The sequence below is a fragment of the Hyla sarda genome, chromosome 7 (assembly GCF_029499605.1).
Source record: "Hyla sarda isolate aHylSar1 chromosome 7, aHylSar1.hap1, whole genome shotgun sequence".
In the NCBI taxonomy this organism is placed as follows: domain Eukaryota; kingdom Metazoa; phylum Chordata; class Amphibia; order Anura; family Hylidae; genus Hyla; species Hyla sarda.
Window position 1 is genome coordinate 52,624,294 of NC_079195.1, and position 22,193 is coordinate 52,646,486.

Sequence of the window (22,193 nt, forward strand, 5' to 3'; positions counted from 1 at the left end):
ATTATATAATACGATATGTTTTCTTAATGTTCTAAGCGATTCATGGCTATTTTTATAATTTATGATACATAGGAACAAAAGCGACTGCTGGAACTTGGCATCACTGGACCTGAAGGCCATGTCCTCAGCCACCCGGAGGAGGTAAAGAATTTATTTCTCCTGTTGGTAAACTTTGTTCGGCTTTTTTAAGGAATCATTCTAGATGACATGAATCCCGTTCCTCCAGGTTGAGGCGGAGGCAGCTTACCGTGCAATAACCATCGCGAAGCAAGCCAACTGCCCCCTGTACATCACCAAAGTCATGAGCAGAGGGGCCGCGGATGTGATCGCTCAAGCAAAGCGGAAAGGTAAGAAAAATGTACGGTTTCCGTCATGAACATTCCCACAGACATTTTTTTATGTGCTATTTTTTGTGTTCGTTGAAGCAGAAAATCTAATTTTCTGGTGGCCGCAGAATTAATGATTCGCGTGAGTTTTTGTGAAGTGGTCAGGAGCGAGTTGTCACTAAACATAAATAAGTCTATCTGTATTCGATCACCTTGCTTAGAAAGAAAAAGGGGAGAATTAAGCACATTGCTGTATTATAGCCTGAAAGAGTGTATAGGTATTTAATACAGCACCCAGAGATGTGTATGGGGCCCTTATATGAGGGAAAAAAAGGTAAAAAGGGGTACTCCGATGGAAAACTATTATTTATTTATTTATTTTTAAATCAATTGGTGCCAGAAAGTTAAACAGATTTGTAAATTACTTCTATAAAAAAATCTTAATCCTTTCGGTACTTATCAGCTGCTGTATGCTCCACAGAAAGTTGTGTAGTTCTTTTCTGTCTGACCACAGTGCTCTCTGCTGACACCTCTGTCCATGTCAGGAACTGTCCAGAGCAGGAGCAAATCCCCATAGCTCTGGACAGTTCCTGACATGGACAGAGGTGTCAGCAGAGAGCACTGTGGTCAGACTGAAAAGAAATTTAAAGATAAAAGAACTTCCCCTAGAGCATACAGCAGCTGATAAGTACTGGAAGGATTTAGATTTTTTTATAGAAGTAATTTACAAATGTAACTGTTTAAAGGAGTAGTCCAGTGGTGAATCTTAAGGATAGGGGATAAGTTGCAGATCGCGGGGGTCCGACCCCTGGGGCCCCCCGCGATCTCCTGTACGGAGCCTCGACAGCCCGCGGGAAGGGGGCGTGTCGACCTCCGCACGAAGCGGCGGCCGACACGCCCCCTCAATACAACTCTATGGCAGAGCCGAAGCGCTGCCTTCGGCAATCTCCGGCTCTGCCATTGAGATGTATTGAGGGGGCGTGTCAGCCGCCGCCTCGTGCGGGGGTCGACACCCGCTATCTCGGCGGAGAGCCGGGGCCCCGTACAGAGAGATCGCAGGGGGCCCCAGCGGTCGGACCCCCCGCGATCTCAAACTTATCCCCTATCCTTAGGATAGGGAATAAGTTTTTCACCACTGGACTACCCTTTTAACTTTCTAGCATCAGTTGATTTAAAAAAAATAATTAAATTTTTTGTGCAAAAGAGGAAAAAGCACCCAAAAAAGACTGCTCAAAAATTTGCAACATTTGCCAAAATAAACACAGAAACCCTCATGAATTCCCCCTTGTGTCTGTGTCTCCATGGCAACAGCTCTCTGGCCTTTTTGTACTGACAGCTCAATGTTATCACAGGGAACTGAACCTTTAAAGCTGGCCTGTATCAGGGGCCCTGGTCCAAAGGAATATATGAAGGGACCACTGCTAGGTCAGACTGGAAAGAACTACACAACTTCCCCTGGAGCATACAGCAGTTGATAAGTACTGGAAGGATTAAGATTTTTAAAAAGTGATTTACAAATCTGAAAAATAATTGAATAGTTAGAGCTGTATTATACACACAAGTTACAAACTGACCTGTAGATAGTTACATAGTTACATAGTTAGTATGGTTGAAAAAAGACATACGTCTATCAAGTCCAACCAGGGAATTGAAGGGAAGGGTGTAAGGCGATAAGGGGAAGGGATGTAGTTTTATAATTCTGCATAAGCATTAATGTTATTTTGTTCCAGGAATGTATCTAACCCTGTTTTAAAGCTGTTAATTGTTCCTGCTGTAACCAGTTCCTGAGGTAGACCGTTCCATAAATTCACAGTCCTCACGGTAAAGAAGGCGTGTCGCCCCTTTAGACTAAACCTTTTCTTCTCCAGACGGAGGGAGTGCCCCCTCGTCCTTTGGGGGGGTTTAACCTGGAACAGTTTTTCTTCATATTTTTTGTATGGGCCATTTATATACTTATATACGTTTATCATATCCCCCCTTAAACGTCTCTTCTCAAGTCTCTTCTCAGATAGTACGGTTGCTGATAAAAATCGGCGGTTGCAGTGTAAGTGTAATGATCCCACAGCAATGCTGTTACAGCACGATCGCTGTGTATTGTAGTGAAGGAGGTACCGCTCTGCAGATACGTGGGCTCCCTGAAGTGGTGTTCCAGAGGTTGCAAGTGGTTCTTACTGAATTGACTCCTGGATGTAGCGGGTTACTTCTTTTAATGTTGTTTCCCAGAGTGTTACTTCATGAAGGGTCCGGTCTCTAGGAAGGAGCGCTGATTGCAGTGGGAGCGTGCCCCGGCCGGTGGCGCCTCTACCAACTTGCACGCACGCTATGATCAGGTTAAGGTTCCGACTGAGTGTGTTGTGAGTGACGTCACTATGGTATCCTCAGCAGTCCACAAGGCTATCGACGTACGTTTCAGAAGTCTCGGCTTCCTTCGTCTGGATTCCATCCCATCTTTTTTATTCTCTGATTTACAAATCTGTTTAACTTTCTGGCACCAGTTGATTTAAAAAATATATTTTTCCACAGAAGTACCCCTTTAATTATGTTGTATAGGTAGGTACCATGTGACAGCACGTAGTGCTTATGGTTTCGTAGGACCAAAGCCTAAGGCCAGATGAAACATGGCCAGAGATTCCGAGTGCGGGCAGTGTCTGCCGGGTGGAGATTTGCCAGAACATTAAACGAGTTCAAAATTCTGGTGGACTTTTTCGAGGGGATTTTCCAGGCAGAAAGCCCGCCTCAAAAACTCCACAGTGCGCACTGCGCAGCGGAATCCTATTGCCAGCAATGGGACTCTGCTGCACCAGAATTTCTGAGCGGAATTTTAAAATTGAATTCTGCTCGGAAATTCTGTTGTGTGAACCCGGCCTTAGTCCTCGTTCACATTGCTGAAATTCTGCTGGCAGAATTTCTCTTGCAGCAGCCTCCTATTGTTTTCAAAGCGATTAAGCTGCTCTGTGCTCGCTGCAGAATTTCCACAATGGAATTTTGCAGGCAGCATGGACATCCGCCTAAAGCATAGTAACATAGCATAGCTCATTAGGTTGAAAAAAGACCAAAGTCCATCAGGTTCAACCTATATCCCTAATGAGTCCCTACTGAGTTGATCCAGAGGAAGGCAAAAACCCCTCATACTAGAGGTAAAATTTCCTTTCCGACTCCAAATATGGCATCAGAATAAATCCCTGGATCAACCTTCTGTCCATATAGATCTAGAACCCATAACCTGTAATGTTGTTATTCTCCAAAAATGAATCCATACCCTTTTAAATTCTTTTACAGAGTTCACCATGACCACCTACTCTGGCAGACAATTCCACAGTCTCACTGCTCTTACAGTAAAGAACCTCCGTCTGTGCTGGTGTAGAAACCTTCTTTCCTCTAGACATAGAGGATGCCCCCTTGTAATAGATACAGTCCTGGGTATAAATAGATCATGGGAGAGATCTCTGTACTGCCCCCTGATATATTTATACATAGTTATCAGGTCTCCCCTAAGCCTTCTTTTTTCTAAACTAAATAACCCTAAGGCTGCTTTCAAACTATGAGCATTCGTAAAAACGTATGTATAATAACGGATGAAATAACGGGTGCTAACGGCTGAATAAATATTCATCCGTTAAGACCTGTTATAACATCCCTCATGTATGGCCGTAACAACTCTGCCTACAGACTTGTTTCCATGATGGGAGTAGTCATTCCCTGGCTGCGGGAGTCTGCAGACAGCTGGGGAGGCTACATAAGTGTTTGTACTACTACCCCCATCATGGAACAGAGTCTGTTCACTTCTGAGACCCGATGCGATCTGAAGTTATTAAGCAGAGGAGCGGGCGGCAAGCTCCGCAACCCTGCAATGTATCAGTGTGTTTTAACTTTCATTTTTGAATCCCCCGCGGGAAGCCCTGATTGGCCGGTACCAAGGAGCCAATCAGGGCTCTCAGCTGGAGATTTAAAAATGAGCATTGTGAGTAGCAGGGGGCCATATCTATATTAAAAGCGCTGTGGGGGCAAGATATATATAGCGATGCGGGGGGGGGGTTAGACATATAACCTATATATCTAGCCCCCCAGCGCATTTTTAATATGCCTCCTGCAGCGCATTTAAAGATATGACCCCCACCTGCGCATTTATACATATATACCCCCCTGGCGCATTAATAAATATATACCCCCCCACCGGCACATTAATAAAAAATATACCCCCCGCAGCGCATATATAATGTGCCCCCCACAGCGCAAGTATAATGTACCTTTGCAGCGCAGCCATCTATATACATATGTCACCGCAGCGCTATATGTGAAAAGCATTCTAGCAGCAGCATCGGCCAGCCCGATACATAGCGCTTCGGCGGCATAGGTATATAGATGCTCTGTGGGGGGCAGATAACCCTATATGTCTGCACTCCCCAGCGCATCTATATACATATACCCCTGCAGCGCTATGAATGAAAAGTATTTCTATTAGCAGTGCATAGTGTCAGCAGCCATCTATATACATATGCAGCCGCAGCGCTATGTATGAAAAGTATTTCTATCAGCAGCAATGGGCGGCCGATGCTGCTGCTAGAATGCTTTTCACATATAGCGCTGCGATTACATATGTATATAGATGGCTGCGCTGGGAGGGTACATTATACTTGCGCTGTGGGGGGCACATTATACTTGCGCTGCGGGGGGTATATATTTATACATGTGCTGCGGGGGGGGGGGGGGTATATATTTATTAATGCGCTGATGGGGGTATATATATATAAATGCGCCGGTGGGGGTCATATCTTTATTAATGTGCTGCAGGATGCATATTATAAATGCGCTGGGGGGCTAGATATATAGGCTATATGTCTGTTTGGGAAAAATCCAGATATACGACATCCAGCGATTGCCCCAGGTCCAGTCTGGAGCTCACCTCCTCATAAAAGCTGAACAGGTTAATTTGACAGGACCGATCCCTCATAAATCCCTTCTGATATGGGGTCATATATTTATTTTTATCAAGATATTCCAAAATAGCATCTCTTAGAAAACCCTCAAACAATTTACATACAACGGAGGTTAAACTAACAGGCCTATAATTCCCGAGGTCACCTTTTGACCCTTTTTAAATGCGCCAGTCCGGAGGAACAGTCCCTGTTACTATAGAGTCCCTGAATATTAAAAATAGGGATCTGTCTATTACATTACTTAATTCCTTTAGAAACACAGGGGTAAATGCCATCATGTAAAAAAATTTTGAGTGGAATTCCGGCAAACTGAACTCCAGAACCAACTCCGGGCCGGCGCGGTGTTCAGCATTCTCAACACGGAAACCTGGGACTTCCATGTTCGTTATGTCACGGAGTTCGCTCTGTACCCCAGATGACTGGGGTGGCGCTCCAGAGATCGCTTGGGTTCCCAGCGGCCAGACCCCTGTGATCGAACACCTTATCCCCTATCCTCACGTTAGGGGATAAGATGTTTAGGGGCAGAGTACCCCATTAATGTCCTCCTTTTCAACATATTTAAAAGGGAAATCTACATACTATTTTCCTTTTAATTAAGAAGGATCCCTAGTTGTCTAACGTCCCCAGAGATTAGCTGTAATATGCAGGGGATCCCGGCAGCAGGTGTTTTGTGTCCCTACAGCACCACCACAGGGGAAATGGAGAATTACACCGTTCCTAAGTAATACACATACATGTTGACTCCTCCAGGAAGATACAGACTCTGATTTTGAACTCTGAATAATAAATTGGGGTCCCTAACACGCTCCCCCCCCCCCTTTTTTTCACGGGGTCACTGCCCAATTCTTATGCATTTTCCTTCTCGATCGGATTATAGCTTTTGAATGTCATGTAGCCTCCAAAAACCTAGTATATGGATTATAACCGAGCAGAATCCGGGTCTATTACAGAAATAAAAATGAGGTCATTTATTCAAGAAGCCATCATTTATTCACTGGCGCGCTGCCACTGCTGCTGCATCCTTAGGCTATCCTGGGCTTTACAACAATGACTACATTGTCACTCGGCAAAGGATGTTTCTATTCTTTTCTATCATCATTTGTTTCTCGATGGTCGCAGTATATTAGGATTCTATTATTTTATGATGAGGAAATCTTTCAATCATGTTTAATTTCACTCCGGAATAAATGACAAGTAATAGGTGCCAAGATGCCTCCAGTGCCCTGGCAGCGGCTTATTCCACATTAGATGAAATTAAGATTTTGGTCTATTGGGATATTATGGTCTATCAGTTCCTAGGAACCAGAAGTATTTCTTTAAAGGGGAACTGCAGAGGAAACCCAATTTAATCAACTGGTGCCAGAAAGGTAGATTTGTAAACTACTTTTATTTAAAAAAATCTTGATCCTTCCAGTACTTATCAGCTGCTGTATGCTCCAGAGGAAGTTGTGTAGTTCTTTCCAGTCTGACCACAGTGCTCTCTGCTGAGACCTCTGTCTGTGACAGGAACTGTCCAAAGTAGGGGCAAATCCCCCTAGCAAACCTCTCCTGCTCTGGCCAGTTCCTGACACATACAGAGGTGGCAGCAGAGAGCATTGTGGTCAGATTGAAAAGAACTACACAACTTCCTCTGGAGCATACAGCAGCTGATATGTACTGGAAGGATCAAGATTTTTTTTTATAAAAGTAATTTACAAATTTAACTTTCTGCCACCAGTTCATTCAAAAAAAAAATGTTTTCTATGGAATACCCCTTTAAGCCCCTTGGCCCCAGAGCAAAACTTATAACAGGGTCCTCAACCACCATGTACCAAAAGAAGTTGGATTCAAACACAGGTCCTTCCACATACCAGGCAACTGTCTGAACCACTAAACCATAGCTTTAGCATATTTATATATTCCTTTTATGTGGAAGCTACGGTCTAGTGGTAAAAGTGGTACTCCGGTGGAAAACTTTTATTTTTTTATTTTTTTTTAAATGAACTGGTGCCAGAAAGTTAAGCATATTTGTAAATGACTTCTATTAAAAAAAATCTTAATCCTTTTAGTACTTTTTAGCAGCTGTATGCAAATTTCTTTATTGTCTTGTCCACAGTGCTCTCTGCTGACACCTCTGTCCGTGTCAGGGAATGTCCAGAGTAGCATAGGTTTGCTATAGGGATTTTCTCCTGCTCTGGACAGTTCCTGATATGGGCATCAGGTGTCAGCAGAGAGCACTGTGGACAACACAAAAAAGAAATTAAAAAAATAAAGATTTTCCTCTGTAGCATACAGCTGCTAAAAAGTAATGAAAGGATTAAGATTTTTTTTAATAGAAGTCATTTACAAAACTGTTTAACTTTCTAGCACCAGTTCATTTAAAAAAAAAAAAAAGTTTTCCACCGGAGTACCCCTTTAAGACTTTTGTCTTTTTCTTTAGCATTTTTGATACTTCATTCTGCAATTTCGCTGTGATTTATGTGAAAAATTGCACAAATCGCTGTGAAGTAGCGCTATTTTTGCTGCAATTTAGGCAAATTCATGGGGAAAATGCTGTCTGGGCATGCTGGGTGATGTAGTTTTGCAACAGCTGGAGGCACCCTTTTTGGGAAACACTGCACTAAAAGAAGGGTTTGGGCAAGATCTGGGCAATTTTGGGAGGTCCGGTATGGGCCCAGGGGCAAGGCTAAAACATCTTGGCATTTTGTTGGCATGCTGGGAGTTGAAGTTTTGTAACAGCTGGAGACACATTGTTTGGAAAACATTGGTCTTATGCTTTATTCCGTCTGTGGGGGCACAGTTTGGATGCCACTACCCTGTGACCAGCTTATTATCAGAAGCTCTATATAAAAACAAGGTATTGATCCAACTAGACAACCCCTTACTGTCCAACAGATGGCCAAAGCGGAGTTCTAGCAAACCCTTTATGCCATCCACATTGGAGTGATCTTAAAGGGGTTATCCAGGAAAAAAACTTTTTTTTATATATATCAACTGGTTCCAGAAAGTTAAACAGATTTGTAAATTACTTCTATTAAAAAAATCTTAATCCTTTCAGTACTTATGAGCTTCTGAAGTTAAGGTTGTTCTTTTCTGTCTAAGTGCTCTCTGATGACACCTGTTTTGGGAACCGCCCAGTTTAGAACCAAATCCCCATAGCAAACCTCTTCTAAACTGGGCGGTTCCCGAGACACGTGTCATCAGAGAGCACTTAGACAGAAAAGAACAACCTTAACTTCAGAAGCTCATAAGTACTGAAAGGATTAAGATTTTTTTATAGAAGTAATTTACAAATCTGTTTAACTTTCTGGAGCCAGTGGATGTGTATATATATATATATATATATATATATATATATATATATATATATAAAGTTTTTTCCTGGATAACCCCTTTAATGTGTTAGACCTAGTAAGGAAACATCTGCCCATGTATTATGCCAAGGAGGACTTGCAGCGACTGTAGTGAGATCTTCACTGTTTTTATTTGCTTTTATAGGCACAGTGGTGTATGGGGAGACAATAACAGCTGGTATGGGCACCGATGGCTCCCACTACTGGAGCAAAAACTGGGCAAAAGCTGCAGCTTTCGTTACTTCACCACCTATCAATCCTGACCCTACAACTCCCGAGTATCTCAGCTCTTTACTATCCTGGTAAGTAAAAGTCTGCTCTAATTCTGCCATGCTTGGCTCATTGAGATGCTGCATATATATTGCCATTTGGTTGTACAGGTTAAAGGGGTACTCCGCTGGAAAACATTTTTTTTTAAACAACTGATGCCAGAAAGTTAAACAGATTTGTAAATTACTTCTATATAAAAATCTTAATACTTCCAGTACTTATCAGCTGCTGTATGCTCCACTGGAAATTCTTTTCTTTTTTAAAATTCCTTTCTCTCTGACCACAGTGCTCTCTGCTGACACCTCTGTCCATGTCAGGAACTGTCCAGAGCAGGATAGGTTTGCTATGGGGATTTTCTCCTACTCTGGACAGTTCATAAAATGGACAGAGGTGTCAGCAGAGAGCACTGTGGTCAGACTGAAAGGAAATTTAAAAAGAAAAGGACTTCCTCTGGAGCATACAGCAGCCGATAAGTACTGAAAGGATTACAATTTTTAAATAGAAGTAATTTACAAATATGTTTAACTTTCTGGCACCAGTTGATAAAAAAAAGAATGTTTTTTAGCGGATTAACCCTTTAAACCCTTATCGACGCAGGACGTAAATGTACGTCCTGGTGAGGTGGTACTTAACACGCCAGGAAGTACATTTACGTCCTATACATAACCGCCAGTATTGGAGCGATGCTCGGGTCATGCTGATAGCAGCCAGGGACCCGCCGGTAATGGCCGACATCCTCGATCGTGCAAATGTCCGCCAGTAACCCCTCAGATGCCCTGATCAATACAGATCATGGCATCTGCGGCGGTGCGGTCACTAAAATGGATGATGGGATCACCCGCAGCTGCCGTGGCGATCTGATCATCCAGAACGGCAGACAGAGGTCCCCTCACCTGCCTCCGCTGCCTTCCATGGGTCTTTTGCTCTGGTCTGAGATCGAGCAGACCAGAGCAGTAGATGACCGATAACACTGATCAGTTCAATGCCCTATGCATAGCACTGAACAGTATTAGCAATTGAATGATTGCTATAAATAGTCCCCTATGGGGACATATAAAGTGTAAAAAGAAAAAGAAAAAAAATTTGAAAAATCCCCTCCCCCAATAAAAATGTAAATTGTCCCATTTTCCCCGTTTCACCCCCAAAAAGTGGAGGTGCCGTGGCGATCCGATCATCCAGAATGGCAGATGGAGGTCCCCTCACCTGCCTTCGCTGCCTTCCACAGGTCTTCTGTCCTGGTCTGAGATCAAGCAGACCAAAGCAGAAGATAACCGATAACCCTGATCATGCCCAATGCATAGCACTGAACAGTATTAACAATTGAATGATTGCTATAAATAGTCCCCTATGGGGACTATTAAAGTGTAAAAATAAAAGTAAAAAAAGTTTTTTTTTAAGTAAAAAAAAATTTGAAAAACCCCTCCCCCAATAAAAATGTAAATTGTCCCATTTTCCCCATTTCACCCCCAAAAAGTGTTAACATTTTTTTCTTATAAACATATTTGATATTCCCGCATGCGTGAATATCCGAACTATTAAAAAATATAATGTTAATGATACTGTACGGTGAACGGCGTAAACATTAAAAAAAAATTTTTAAAAGTCCAAAATTGCTGCTTTTTTATAACATTTTATTCCAAAAAAATTAATAAAAATGTATTAAAAGTTTTATATATGCAAATATAGCAGTTTTGAAAAATAAAAGACAGAGAAAGACCAATTTTAGGAGATGGTATATGAAATATAGGAAAAGGTTTGCTCGCCTACTGGTGTTATGCTATGAGCACAACACAATAGGAGACTTGTTACCACTGACTGTGCACCGGTCCCGTTCTCGTCTGGCAGAGGACGGTCTTGAATAGTAGCAAATGGGGGAGAGATATTCTCCCGAAAAAAGGTGTCTTCTATGGCGCTCTCCTTCAGAAGGTCTGTATCTGGATATAGGCAATAAACCGACCAAATGCGGACTTAGCGAGACAGACAAGAGTGCTGGGTGAGGCACTGATCTTTTTATACCTTGGCCAGTAACCATGACAATGGGGCATCCTCTGTGTCTAGAGGAAAGAAGGTTTCACCATAATTACAGACAGAGATTCTTTACTGTAAGAGCAGTGAGACTGTGGAACGCTCTGCCACATGATATTGTGATGTCTGACTCAATAAACGCTCAATAAATAGTCAAGGGGGGGCCTGGATGTTGTACTGGGGAAAATATAACATTACGGGTTATGGATACTAGATTTATGTGGATAGAAACTGATCCAGGGATTTATTCTGGTGCCATATTGGGATCGGGAAGGAATGTTTCCTCTTTTATGGGGCAATTGGCATCAGCCTCATGGGGGGTTTCTGCTTTCCTCTAGATCAACACAGTAGGTTTTTAGGTTGAACTTGATGGACATGGCTCTTTTCTTCAACCATATAAACTATTTAATTATGTAACTATGTAAAACTATTAGTAATATAGGAAAGGCGCCTTTAATGAATCCCTTACAGCAGCCCAGAAACTGTGAATATTTTATGGAAAAGCCTATGCAAATTTCTATCCAACCTGATAATAAGAACAGCTGTTCTTGGCAGATATCCTTAGCTAGGAGCTTTGTCTATCTGCTTATTTCAAGGTGATGCAGAGTTATTCCTTTTATAGTGTGGTTCAATGCACTGATGTAGTGGTAGGGATATCGATTAATAGTGAATGAATGTTCCACTGCAGGTGCATTATATAAATGTCTTACAGTGGGGGCTTAATGCAGTCCTTCTAAGACAAAGGTCTTATCCAGACAATTGGCACAAGAGAGTTTCTCCTGAGTATCTGGGAGAATTTCACTTCAATAGAGGGTGTTTTATTGTCTTAGTAGTAGCAGCACAATGTTCTTTTAGAGCAATGGTGAGAAATATCATACTCCTGATAGTCTACTGAATGTCACATGAAGGCCCCCTGCTAGGCCTTTCTTCAATACTTCCACCATTCCCCCAAAGCTTTTCCAAATTGTCTTCAGTTTTGGTGTACACAGGCAGCAATGAAGTGGAGGGTGAGTGTTTTAAAGAGTCTCAAAGAAGTAGCCTTGAGCTGGGCATTAGGAAAGGGGTTAGGAAAAACTGGCTTTTTTAGATACACTATTAGGATATTTTGAGTTAAAGGAGAGTGGGGTACTCTGTGATCTGGTTAACATCAGCAGACGCTTCTTACTTTGCATAATTGTGGATCCAGCAGGAATGAGACGTAGAAGTCTTTCCTTTACAGTGGGGCAAAAAAGTATTTAGTCAGCCACCAATTGTGCACGTTCACCCTAACCAACTTAAAAAGATGAGAGAGGCCTGTAATTTTCATCATAGGTATACCTCAACTATGAGAGACATAATGAGAAAAAAAATTCCATAAAATCACATTGTCTGATTTTTCAAGAATTTATATGCCAATTATGGTGGAAAATATGTATTTGGTCACCTACAAATAAGCAAGATTTCTGGCTCTCGCAGACCGATAATTTCTTCTTTAAGAGTCTCCTCTGTCCTCCACTCATTACCTGTATTAATGGCTCCTGTTTGAACTTGTTATCAGTATAAAAGACACCTGTCCACAACCTCAAACAGTCACACTCCAAACTCCACTATGGGCAAGACCAAAGAGCTGTCGAAGGACACCAGAAACAAAATTGTAGACCTGCACCAGGCTGGGAAGACTGAATCTGCAATTGGCAAGCAGCTTGGTCTGAAGAAATCAACTGTGGGAGCAATTATAAGAAAATTAAAGACATACAAGGCCACTGATAATCTTCCTCGATCTGGGGCTCCACGTAAGATCTCACCCCATGGTGTCAAAATGATCACAAGAACGGTGAGCAAAAATCCCAGAACCGCACGGGGAGACCTAGTGAATGACCTGCAGAGAGCTGGGACAAAAGTAACAAAGGCTACCATCAGTAACACACTACGCCGCCAGGGACTCAAATCCTGCAGTGCCAGACATGTCCCCTTGCTTAAGCCAGTACATGTCTGGGCCTGTCTGAAGTTTGCTAGAGAGCATTTGGATGATCCAGAAGAGTATTGGAAGAATGTCATATGGTCAGATGAAACCAAAGTAGAACTATTTGGTAAAAACTAAACTCGTCATGTTTGGAGGAGAAAGAATGATGAGTTGAATCCAAAGAACACCATACCTACTGTGAAGCATGGGGGGTGGAAACATCATGCTTTGGGGCTGTTTTTCTGCTAAGGGACCAGGACAACTGATTTGTGTAAAGGAAAGAATGAACGGGGCCATGTATCGTGAGATTTTGAGTAAAAACCTCCTTCCATTAGCAAGGGCTTTGAAGATGAAACATGGCTGGGTCTTTCAGCATGACAATGATCCCAAACACACCCCGCCCGGGCAACGAAGGAGTAGCTTCGAAAGAAGCATTTCAAGGTCCTGGAGTGGCCTAGCCAGTCTTCCGATCTAAACCCCATGGAAAACCTTTGGAGGGAGTCGAAAGTCCGTGTTGCCCAGCACCAAAACATCACTGTTAGAGGAGATCTGCATGGAGGAATGGGCCAAAATACCAACAATAGTGTGTGAAAACCTTGTGAAGACTTACAGAAAATGTTTGTACTCTGTCATTGCCAACAAAGGTTATATAACAAAGTATTGACATGAACTTTTATTATTGACCAAATACTTATTTTCCATTATAATTTGCAAATAAATTATTTAATAATCAGACAATGTGATTTTATGGATTTTGTTTTCTCATTATGTCTCTCATAGTTGAGGTATACCTATGATGAAAATTACAGACCTCCCATCTTTTTAAGTTGGAGAACTTGCACAATTGGTGGCTGACTAAATACTTTTTTGGCCCACTGTATATTTCCATTCCTTTTTAATACACTACTGGCTTTAGCTCAATAACTGCAGTGGCAGTTTTCCAAAGAACGCCCAAAATAAAATAAAACATGATAAATCCAGCAATTTATTACAATGGTAAGATTTTTATTTTCTCTTTGACCTGCTACGTATTCACCTAGGTTGATATTTGACTGTTTCCCTACAGTTCAGACCTTCAGGTAACTGGCAGCGCCCACTGCACCTTCACCACAGCACAGAAAGCTGTCGGGAAAGATAACTTCACATTAATACCTGAGGGGACAAATGGAGTAGAAGAAAGAATGTCCATTATATGGGAGAAATGTGTGGTAAGGATGCAATGAGCTTTTATATATTTCAGGACACATAGCAGTAGGTTCTATTTTTCCACTTTGACATATACCAGGGGCCCTAATGTCAAGAGGGTATCAACCATGGTTTAGAAGACAATACAATTGTTCCCCACTATCATAGTTCGTAGTAGAGTAAATGTAAGGCTTTATTCACACCTCTGAATTTTCGTGAGGGATTCCGCATTGAAATTCTGCATGGAGATTCCGCAGCAGCAGAGTCCCATTGTATTCAATGGGATTCTGCTGCACGGTGCACATGGCGGAATTTCCATGCCAGATGTTTTTGGCACGGAAATTCCGATTTCCGTATCCGCAGAAAGAATGAACCTGTCCATTTTTTCTGCGGACTCCGCATGGAATGCATTGCCGTCTATGAGACATTGCATTCCCGTGCGGTCCTAGTGCCGGCATATTATGCCGATGCCCGCAGTCTGCGGAATGTCCACATGGAGATTTCTTTGGTTTAGTGCCATAGATTTGAGCACCCAGCACCAGGCAAATTTACTGTTACGTTTGGCCAGCTCCTAGGGGAAGATTTATCAAAACCTGTCCAGAGGAAAAGTTGCTGAGTTGCCCATAGCAACCAATCAGATCGCTTCTTTCATTTTTAACAAGGCCTCTGCAAAATGAAAGAAGTAACCTGATTGGTTGCTATGGGCAACTGGGTAACTTTTCCTCTGGACAGGTTTTGATAAATCTCCCCTTATAGACATACCACTATATGGCAAAGCAATAGGAGCACTTATTGCTCTGCCATATTGTAGTATGGCTGTAGGAGCTGGACAAACATATAAGTCTATAAACATAAAAAAGCTAATCTAACTTACCAAAATTGAAAAAGACCTTTAGGATATATTTATAAGTATTTAAAGAGTTTAAAGAGAATGTCCACATTCTACGGCTATGTTCACACATCATTTATGAGACATTTTTTTAGTATTTCTTTAGCATTTTTTTGGCTCCTTTTTTCACCAGCTTAGGCTAAGTCTCCACTTGGTTTTTTGTCCTGCGTTTTTGGGGATTAAAAAAACGCCTGAAAAATCACCAGTGCAATGTACGTCATCATGCGTTTCTTTGGTGTTTTTTCTGGTGTTTTTTCCTGCGTTTTTTTCATTTGTGTGGAAATTGCACCTTGTCAGTTTTTTTTGGTACCCAAAATTAGTTGGGTACCAAAAAAAAAAGGATGCAGCAGTGATGGAAAATGTTTTATTAAACGCAATGTATATATTTTATAACCCTTTTTTTTTTTTTTTTTTATAAAGTGTGTGTGTTTCACTTTTTTTTCAAAATGTTTACATTTTTTTTATGTAGTACTACTACTCCCAGCATGGAACAGACTGTCCCATGATGGGAGTGGTAGTACCTGTACTATAGACATATCGCCCCGGGTCTCAGTCCTGACACCCGATGCGATCGTCCATAATATAGCAGAGATGTGAGCGGGTCTATACATTGCTCGCCTCTCCGCACTATACTCCGGCCAATGATGTCAATAGAAATTCATATTACTCATTCATATTTACCGCCCAGAGCTGTGATTGGCCGGATGGTTGCAGCCAATCACAGCTCTGAGGAAAAGATGAATGAGTGAGTGGCCGGCCCGGAGTATAGTGCAGAGCAGGGATGCGAGCGCTGTATACAGCCGCTCCATCTCTGCTATAGACAGGACGATCACAGCAGATGTCAGTAGTGATACCCGCTGTGATCTGTTCTTATCTGCAAGTACTACTACTCCCTTTGGCTGTCCGCGCATGCTAGGAGTTGTAGTTTTGCAACAGCTGGAGGCACCCTGGTTGGGAAACACTGTCATAAATGGTCAAAAAAAAAGGACATGCCCCTTAATGTTACGGCTATAATATTCGATGTAAAATTAAATGTATGTGCGCGCAAATAACCCTTTCACTATCGAGTCAAAAAAATAAGCAAAAAAATTTACAAATAACCTTTTGTGTGCGAACATAGCCTAACACCGTGAAAAAATTGGCAATTTTAGCATCTTAATAGAAAAAAAGCATCCAGCTTTATAAAATTTGATCTAAAGAAAGAGAGAAAAAAAAAAAGAAAGAAAAAATATCCAAGTAGAGGTAATAAGGTAAAGGTTGAATAAAGTGGAACATTTTATCAATAGGCTTCTACTAGACTGACTTATACTTCTAGATTTCATCCTAATTTCAGAATCCGGGTAAAATGGATGAGAATGAATTTGTTGCCGTCACCAGCACGAACGCAGCCAAGATTTTTAACTTGTATCCTCGGAAGGGAAGGATTGCCACCGGCTCAGACGCTGACCTAGTTATCTGGAATCCCAAAACTGTAAAAATCATTTCAGCCAAGACCCATAACCTGGTAAGTAACAGTTAAATATACAGAATTTTTGTCTATATTCTATGTGGCTTTGTCATTTCTTTGATTATCTTGTCACCGGGTAACATTATGTGCAATGAGATTCTGCTGTCCCATTCACACAGCGGAAGTTAATGAGACTATGAAGTTAAAGGGGTACTCCAGGGAAGTATATATATATATATATATATATATATATATATATATATATATATATATATAGCTCCAAACTACCACACTACATTTCCCTGTAAACCATCCTGCCTGAAATGCATTGCTTATGTGGGCCCCTTTTGTCTTTTTTGGCTTATTAATATTCTTTGCTATCCTTGTCTTTCCTTGCCTACATCTCCCAGCAATCATTGCAGCTCTGCCCTGCAAGCCCTGCACTAAAGAGAACATAACTTCTCAGTGCAAGACTGAAACCATGTAGTCTGTCTCTTTCAGGAGGGTGGGGGCTGCTTTCAGAGAGGGATTTGGAAAGGGCTGGATGATATAAGTGACTACCAAAGAGGAGAAAATGCTATGTACTGTATAGCTGATGAATGATATTTAGACAATTAAATTGGTTGATGAGAGTTTAAGGATGGACTATGGATTTAGTTCTCCGGAGTACCCCTGGTTACCTAATTACTGACCTAGTTAGCTGAAATCTCAAAACTGTTAAAATCATTTCAGCCAAGACCCATAACCTGGTAAGAAGCAGTTAAATATACTGAATTTTATCCTTGGCTACAGAAACTGCAACAGATACTGCATGTGTGATTCCAACCTTTAAGATATAAATATATAAAAAATACTAGCATGTTTAAATGCATTTTTATATACAGTTAAAGAACGTTTTGAAGGAGCCTGTGGCATTGTACCATTACCAGTGTCTGTAAACTGCACATACTAATCTCTCTATCAGGCAGTGGAGCTGAATATATTTGAGGGCCTGGAGTGTCATGGAGCCCCAGAACTGGTCATCAGTCAGGGACGAATCATACTAGAGAACGAAACTCTCCATGTGAGCCAAGGATCCGGACGCTTCATTCCTAGGAAAACCTTCCCTGACTTTGTATACAAAAGAATTAAGGCCAGGACCAGGGTGAGTGACGTGTACTCTACTTATATCATGCATGGACTTTTATTATTAACAGAATAGAGGGTTAGGTAAATCAGGGAAACAGGGATTCATCACACTGTTTAAAAAAAAAAAAGATTCTGTGTTGCCTATAGCAACCAATCAGAAGGCAGCTTTCATTTTACCAGAGCCATGTGAGAAATGAAAGCTGAGCTGTGATTGGTTGCTATGGGCAACAAAGAGGCCTGTATTGAGGGGGAGGGTCAAATTTGGATTTGCAGCTAAATATACAGTGAGGATCAAAAGTTTGGGCACCCCAGGTAAAAATTTGTATTAATGTGCATAAAGAAGCCAAGGAAAAATGGAAAAATCTTCAAAAGGCATCAAATTACAGATTAGACATTCTTATAATATGTCAACAAAAGTTAGATTTTATTTCCATCATTTACACTTTCAAAATAACAGAAAACAAAAAAATGGCGCCTGCAAAAGTTTGGGCACCCTGCAGAGTTAATATCTTGTACGGCCCCCTTTGGCAAGTATCACAGCTTGTAAACACTTTTTGTAGCCAGCCAAGAGTCTTTCAGTTCTTGTTTGAAGTATCTTTGCCCATTCTTCCTTACAAAAGTCTTCCAGTTCTTTGAGATTTCTGGGCTGTCTGTCACACACTGCTCTTTTAAGGTCTATCCATAGATTTTCAATTATGTTGAGGTCAGGAGATTGTGAAGGCTATGGCAAAACCTTCAGTTTACGCCTCTTGATATAATCCCCCATGGATTTTGAGGTGTGTTTAGGATCATTATCCATTTGTAGAAGCCATCCTCTCTTTAACTTCAGCTTTTTCACAGATGGCATCAAGTTAGCATCCAAAATTTGCTGAAATTTTATTTAATCAATTTTCCCTTCTACTCGTGAGATGTTCCCTGTGCCACTGGCTGCAATACAACCCCAAAGCATGATTGATCCACCCCCATGCTTAACAGTTGGACAGAGGTTCTTTTCATTAAATTCTGTTCCCCTTCTTCTCCAAACGTACCTTTGCTCATTGCGGCCAAAACGTTCAATTTTAACCTCATCGGTCCACAGCACTTGTTTCCAAAATGCATCAGGCTTGTCTATATGTTCATTTGCAAAGTTCAAATGCTGATTTTTGTGGTGAGGACGTAGAAGAGGTTTTCTTCTTATGACTCTTCCATGAAGACCATATTTGTATAAGTATCTCTTTATAGTGGAATAGTGTACCACAACTCCAGTGTCTGCCAAATCTTTCTGGAGGGATTGTGCAGTCAAACGTGGGTTTTGAATTGTTTTTCTCACAATCCTGCGAGCTGTTCTGTCTGATATTTTTCTTGGTCTTCCAAATCTTGCTTTAACTTCCACTGTTCCTGATGACTGCCATTTCTTAATTACATTTCGAACAGAGGATATTGACTTCTGAAAATGTTTTGCTATCTTCTAAGGCTTCTAAGGCTTCCCATCTGTGTTTAGCAAGCAATGATAGATAAAAAGATAGAAAGAAAGATAGATAGATATGAGATAGATAGATAGATATGATCAGGGCTCAAGTCCTGCAGGAACGCATGGGAACAGAGTTCCTGCACTTTTTGCACAGCAGGAACACTATTCCCATTAGCAGGAGTCCTGCAGGACCAGCCCTTAAAGGGGTACTCCTGTGGAAAACATTGTTTTAAATCAACTGGTGTCAGAAAGTTAAACAGATCTGTAAATGATATACGATAAACAAGAAAATGGATCCAGCAACTCACCGCCGAGATGACCGAACAGATGGAGGCACAACGAGGAAGCAGGTGGACAGGTGGATGTTACGGCCGGATGAAGTACACCTGTACGAAACAAACCGGTTAGTCGCCTCTGAGCCTCCCGTAACATCCACCTGTCCACCTGCTTCCTCGTTGTGCCTCCATCTGTTCGGTCATCTCGGCGGTGAGTTGCTGGATCCATTTTCTTGTTTATCGTATATTTGCTTCTCTATTTCTTTGATCCTGGCACCACTACTGGGCTACAGTTTAATTATATTGGATGGATTGCATTGTTCATTACCTCTGATACGTGGACTTTAGTTTTGTTTGTTCACATATGGACTTCCACCCCTAGATTACTACACGTGGTTTTGTTATGTGCCTCCCTTTATCTTTTCTCCACTTACTTAAGATTTGTAAATGACTTCTATAAAAAAATCTTTACCCTTCCAGTACTTATTAGCAGCTGTATGCTACAGAGAAAATTCTTTTCTTTTTGAATTTCTTTTTTGTCTTGTCCACACTACTCTCTGCTGACACCTAATGCCTGTATCAGGAACTGTCCAGAGCAGGAGACAATCTCCATAGCAAACCTATGCTGCTCTGGACAGTTCCTGACATGGACAGAGCTGTCAGCAGAGAGTACTGTGGACAAGACAAAAAAGAAATTCAAAAAGAATAGAATTTCCTCTGTTGCATACAGCTTCTAATAAGTACTGAAAGGATTAAGATTTTTAAATAGAAATAATTTACAAATCTGTTTAACTTTCTGGCACCAGTTCATAAAAAAAAAAAAAAAAAAGTTTTCCACCGGAGTACCCCTTTAATTGGAAATTTTGGGTGAGTTCCTGCAATTTTTTCCCCAGGGACTTGACCCCTGGATATGAGATAGATACAATCATGGCCGTAAATGTTGGCACCCCAGAAATGTTTCAAGAAAATGAAGTATTTCTCACAGAAAAGGATTGTAGTAACGCATGCTTTGCTATACACATGTTTATCCCCTTTGTGTGTATTAGAACTAAACCAAAAAAGGGAGGAAAAAAAGCTAATTGGACATAATGTCACCAAACTCCAAAAATGGGCTGGACAAAATTATTGGCACCCTTAACTTAATATTTGGTTGCACACCCTTTGGAAAAAATAACTGAAATCAGTGGCTTCCTATAACCATCAATAAGCTTCTTACACCTCTCAGCCGGAATGTTGGACCACTCTTCCTTTACAAACTGCTCCAGGTCTCTCTTATTAGAAGGCGCCTTTTCCCAGCAGTAATTTTAAGATCTCTCCACAGGTGTTCAATGGGATTTAGATCTGGACTCATTGCTGCCACTTCAGAACTCTCCAGCGCTTTGTTGCCATCCATTTCAGGGTGCTTTTTGATGTATGTTTGGGGTCATTGGGGGGTACTTATCAAAGGATTTATGTGTTTTTTTTCACGTAACTTTGGCGCAATACTTTGGCGCAGTGTCTTTTTGTGCCAAAGTTTGGAGCATCTTCTCCACTGTCATTTTTACAACTTTCTCAAAATCACACAGTCCTGTGTGTGAATTTAACTTTAGTCAGTAATTCATCATTTGCGCCAATCAATCTTTGGCGCAATTTTGGCGCAAATCCCGTTTTTTTGGTGCAAATCCCCGCCAAGAAATTTTGCACATGGAAAACACACTTAGCAATGTCAGAAAATGTAAAGGCCTTCAGGGCTGCTCAATACTATCCTGTGACATAGTCGTCTCTGAGGAACCTTCACCCTCCGTTAAGCCAGCATTGGACATGGCCACACAGGTTCAGGAAAGGTAAAGCACTGGTCTCCAACCTGCGGACCTCCAGATGTTGCAAAACTACAACTCCCAGCATGCCCGGACAGCCAACGGCTGGGAATTGAAGTTTTGCAACATCTGGAGGTCCCTGGGTTGAAGACCACTGCACTAATGTAACACAAAAAAAAAAAACTACCCAAGTTGAAAATAAAATCCATTTCACATGGTGGCTATAAACCCCACAAAAGAAAATAACTCCTGTCGCTTGCTGATATACTGCAGGAGGGACTCCGAAATGGCTGCTCTACAGGGTAAAATACGCGTCCTCTGTGGTGGTAAATTCTGTGTAAATGGCGCTGTGAACAGCTGATTTCAACATCTGAGCCAAAATTACTAACGACTTGCACCAAATGATAAATTTGGTGCATGTCCACGAAAACCAAAGTGGAAAAAAAAAAGGGTAAAAAGAAACTATCAACAGGCAAAATTGATAAATCTCCCTCATTATCCTGCTGGAAGACCCAAGATCTCGGACGCAAACCCAGCTTTCTGTCACTGGGCTGTACAGTGCTACCCAAAATCCATTGGTAATCCTCAGATTTCATGATGCCTTGCACACATTCAAGGCACCCAGTGCCAGAGGCAGCAAAACAACCCCAAAATATAACTGACGCTCCACCATATTTCACTGTAGGTACTGTGTCCTTTTCTTTGTAGACCTCATTCCGTTTTCGGTAAACAGTAGAATGATGTGCTTTACCAAAAAGCTCTATCTTGGTCTCATCTGTCCAGAAGACGTTTTCCCAGAAGGATTTTGGCTTACTCAAGTTCATTTTGGCAAAATTATTTTTTATGTCTCTGTGTCAGCAGTGGGGTCCTCCTGGGTCTCCCGCCATGAATGCCGACGGATAGTTTGCGCTGACACTGATGCTCCCTGAGCCTGCAGGACAGCTTGAATATCTTTGGAACTTGTTTGGGGCTGCTTATACTCCATCCGGACCATTCTGCATTGACACCTTTCATACATTTTTCTCTTCCATCCACGCCCAGGGAGATTAGCTACAGGGCCATGGGTTGCAAACTTCTTGATAATGTTGCGCACTGTGGACAAAGGCAAATCTTGATCTCTGGAGATGGACCATGAGATTGTTGATATTTTTCCACAATTTTGGTTCTCAAGTCCTCAGACAGTTCTCTTCT

The 22,193-nt window shown here is 41.6% G+C and overlaps 1 protein-coding gene across 1 annotated transcript in view; it reads left to right on the forward strand.

The window, feature by feature from the left end:
* Window positions 1-22,193, forward strand: part of DPYSL4 (dihydropyrimidinase like 4) — a 66,144-nt gene that overhangs the window by 24,453 nt on the left and 19,498 nt on the right. The window contains exons 7-12 of the mRNA XM_056529022.1: window positions 73-141; window positions 227-347; window positions 8,741-8,897; window positions 13,899-14,040; window positions 16,240-16,410; window positions 17,318-17,497. Of these exons, the coding sequence (XP_056384997.1) occupies window positions 73-141; window positions 227-347; window positions 8,741-8,897; window positions 13,899-14,040; window positions 16,240-16,410; window positions 17,318-17,497 (840 nt within the window). The remainder of the gene's footprint in view (window positions 1-72; window positions 142-226; window positions 348-8,740; window positions 8,898-13,898; window positions 14,041-16,239; window positions 16,411-17,317; window positions 17,498-22,193) is intronic.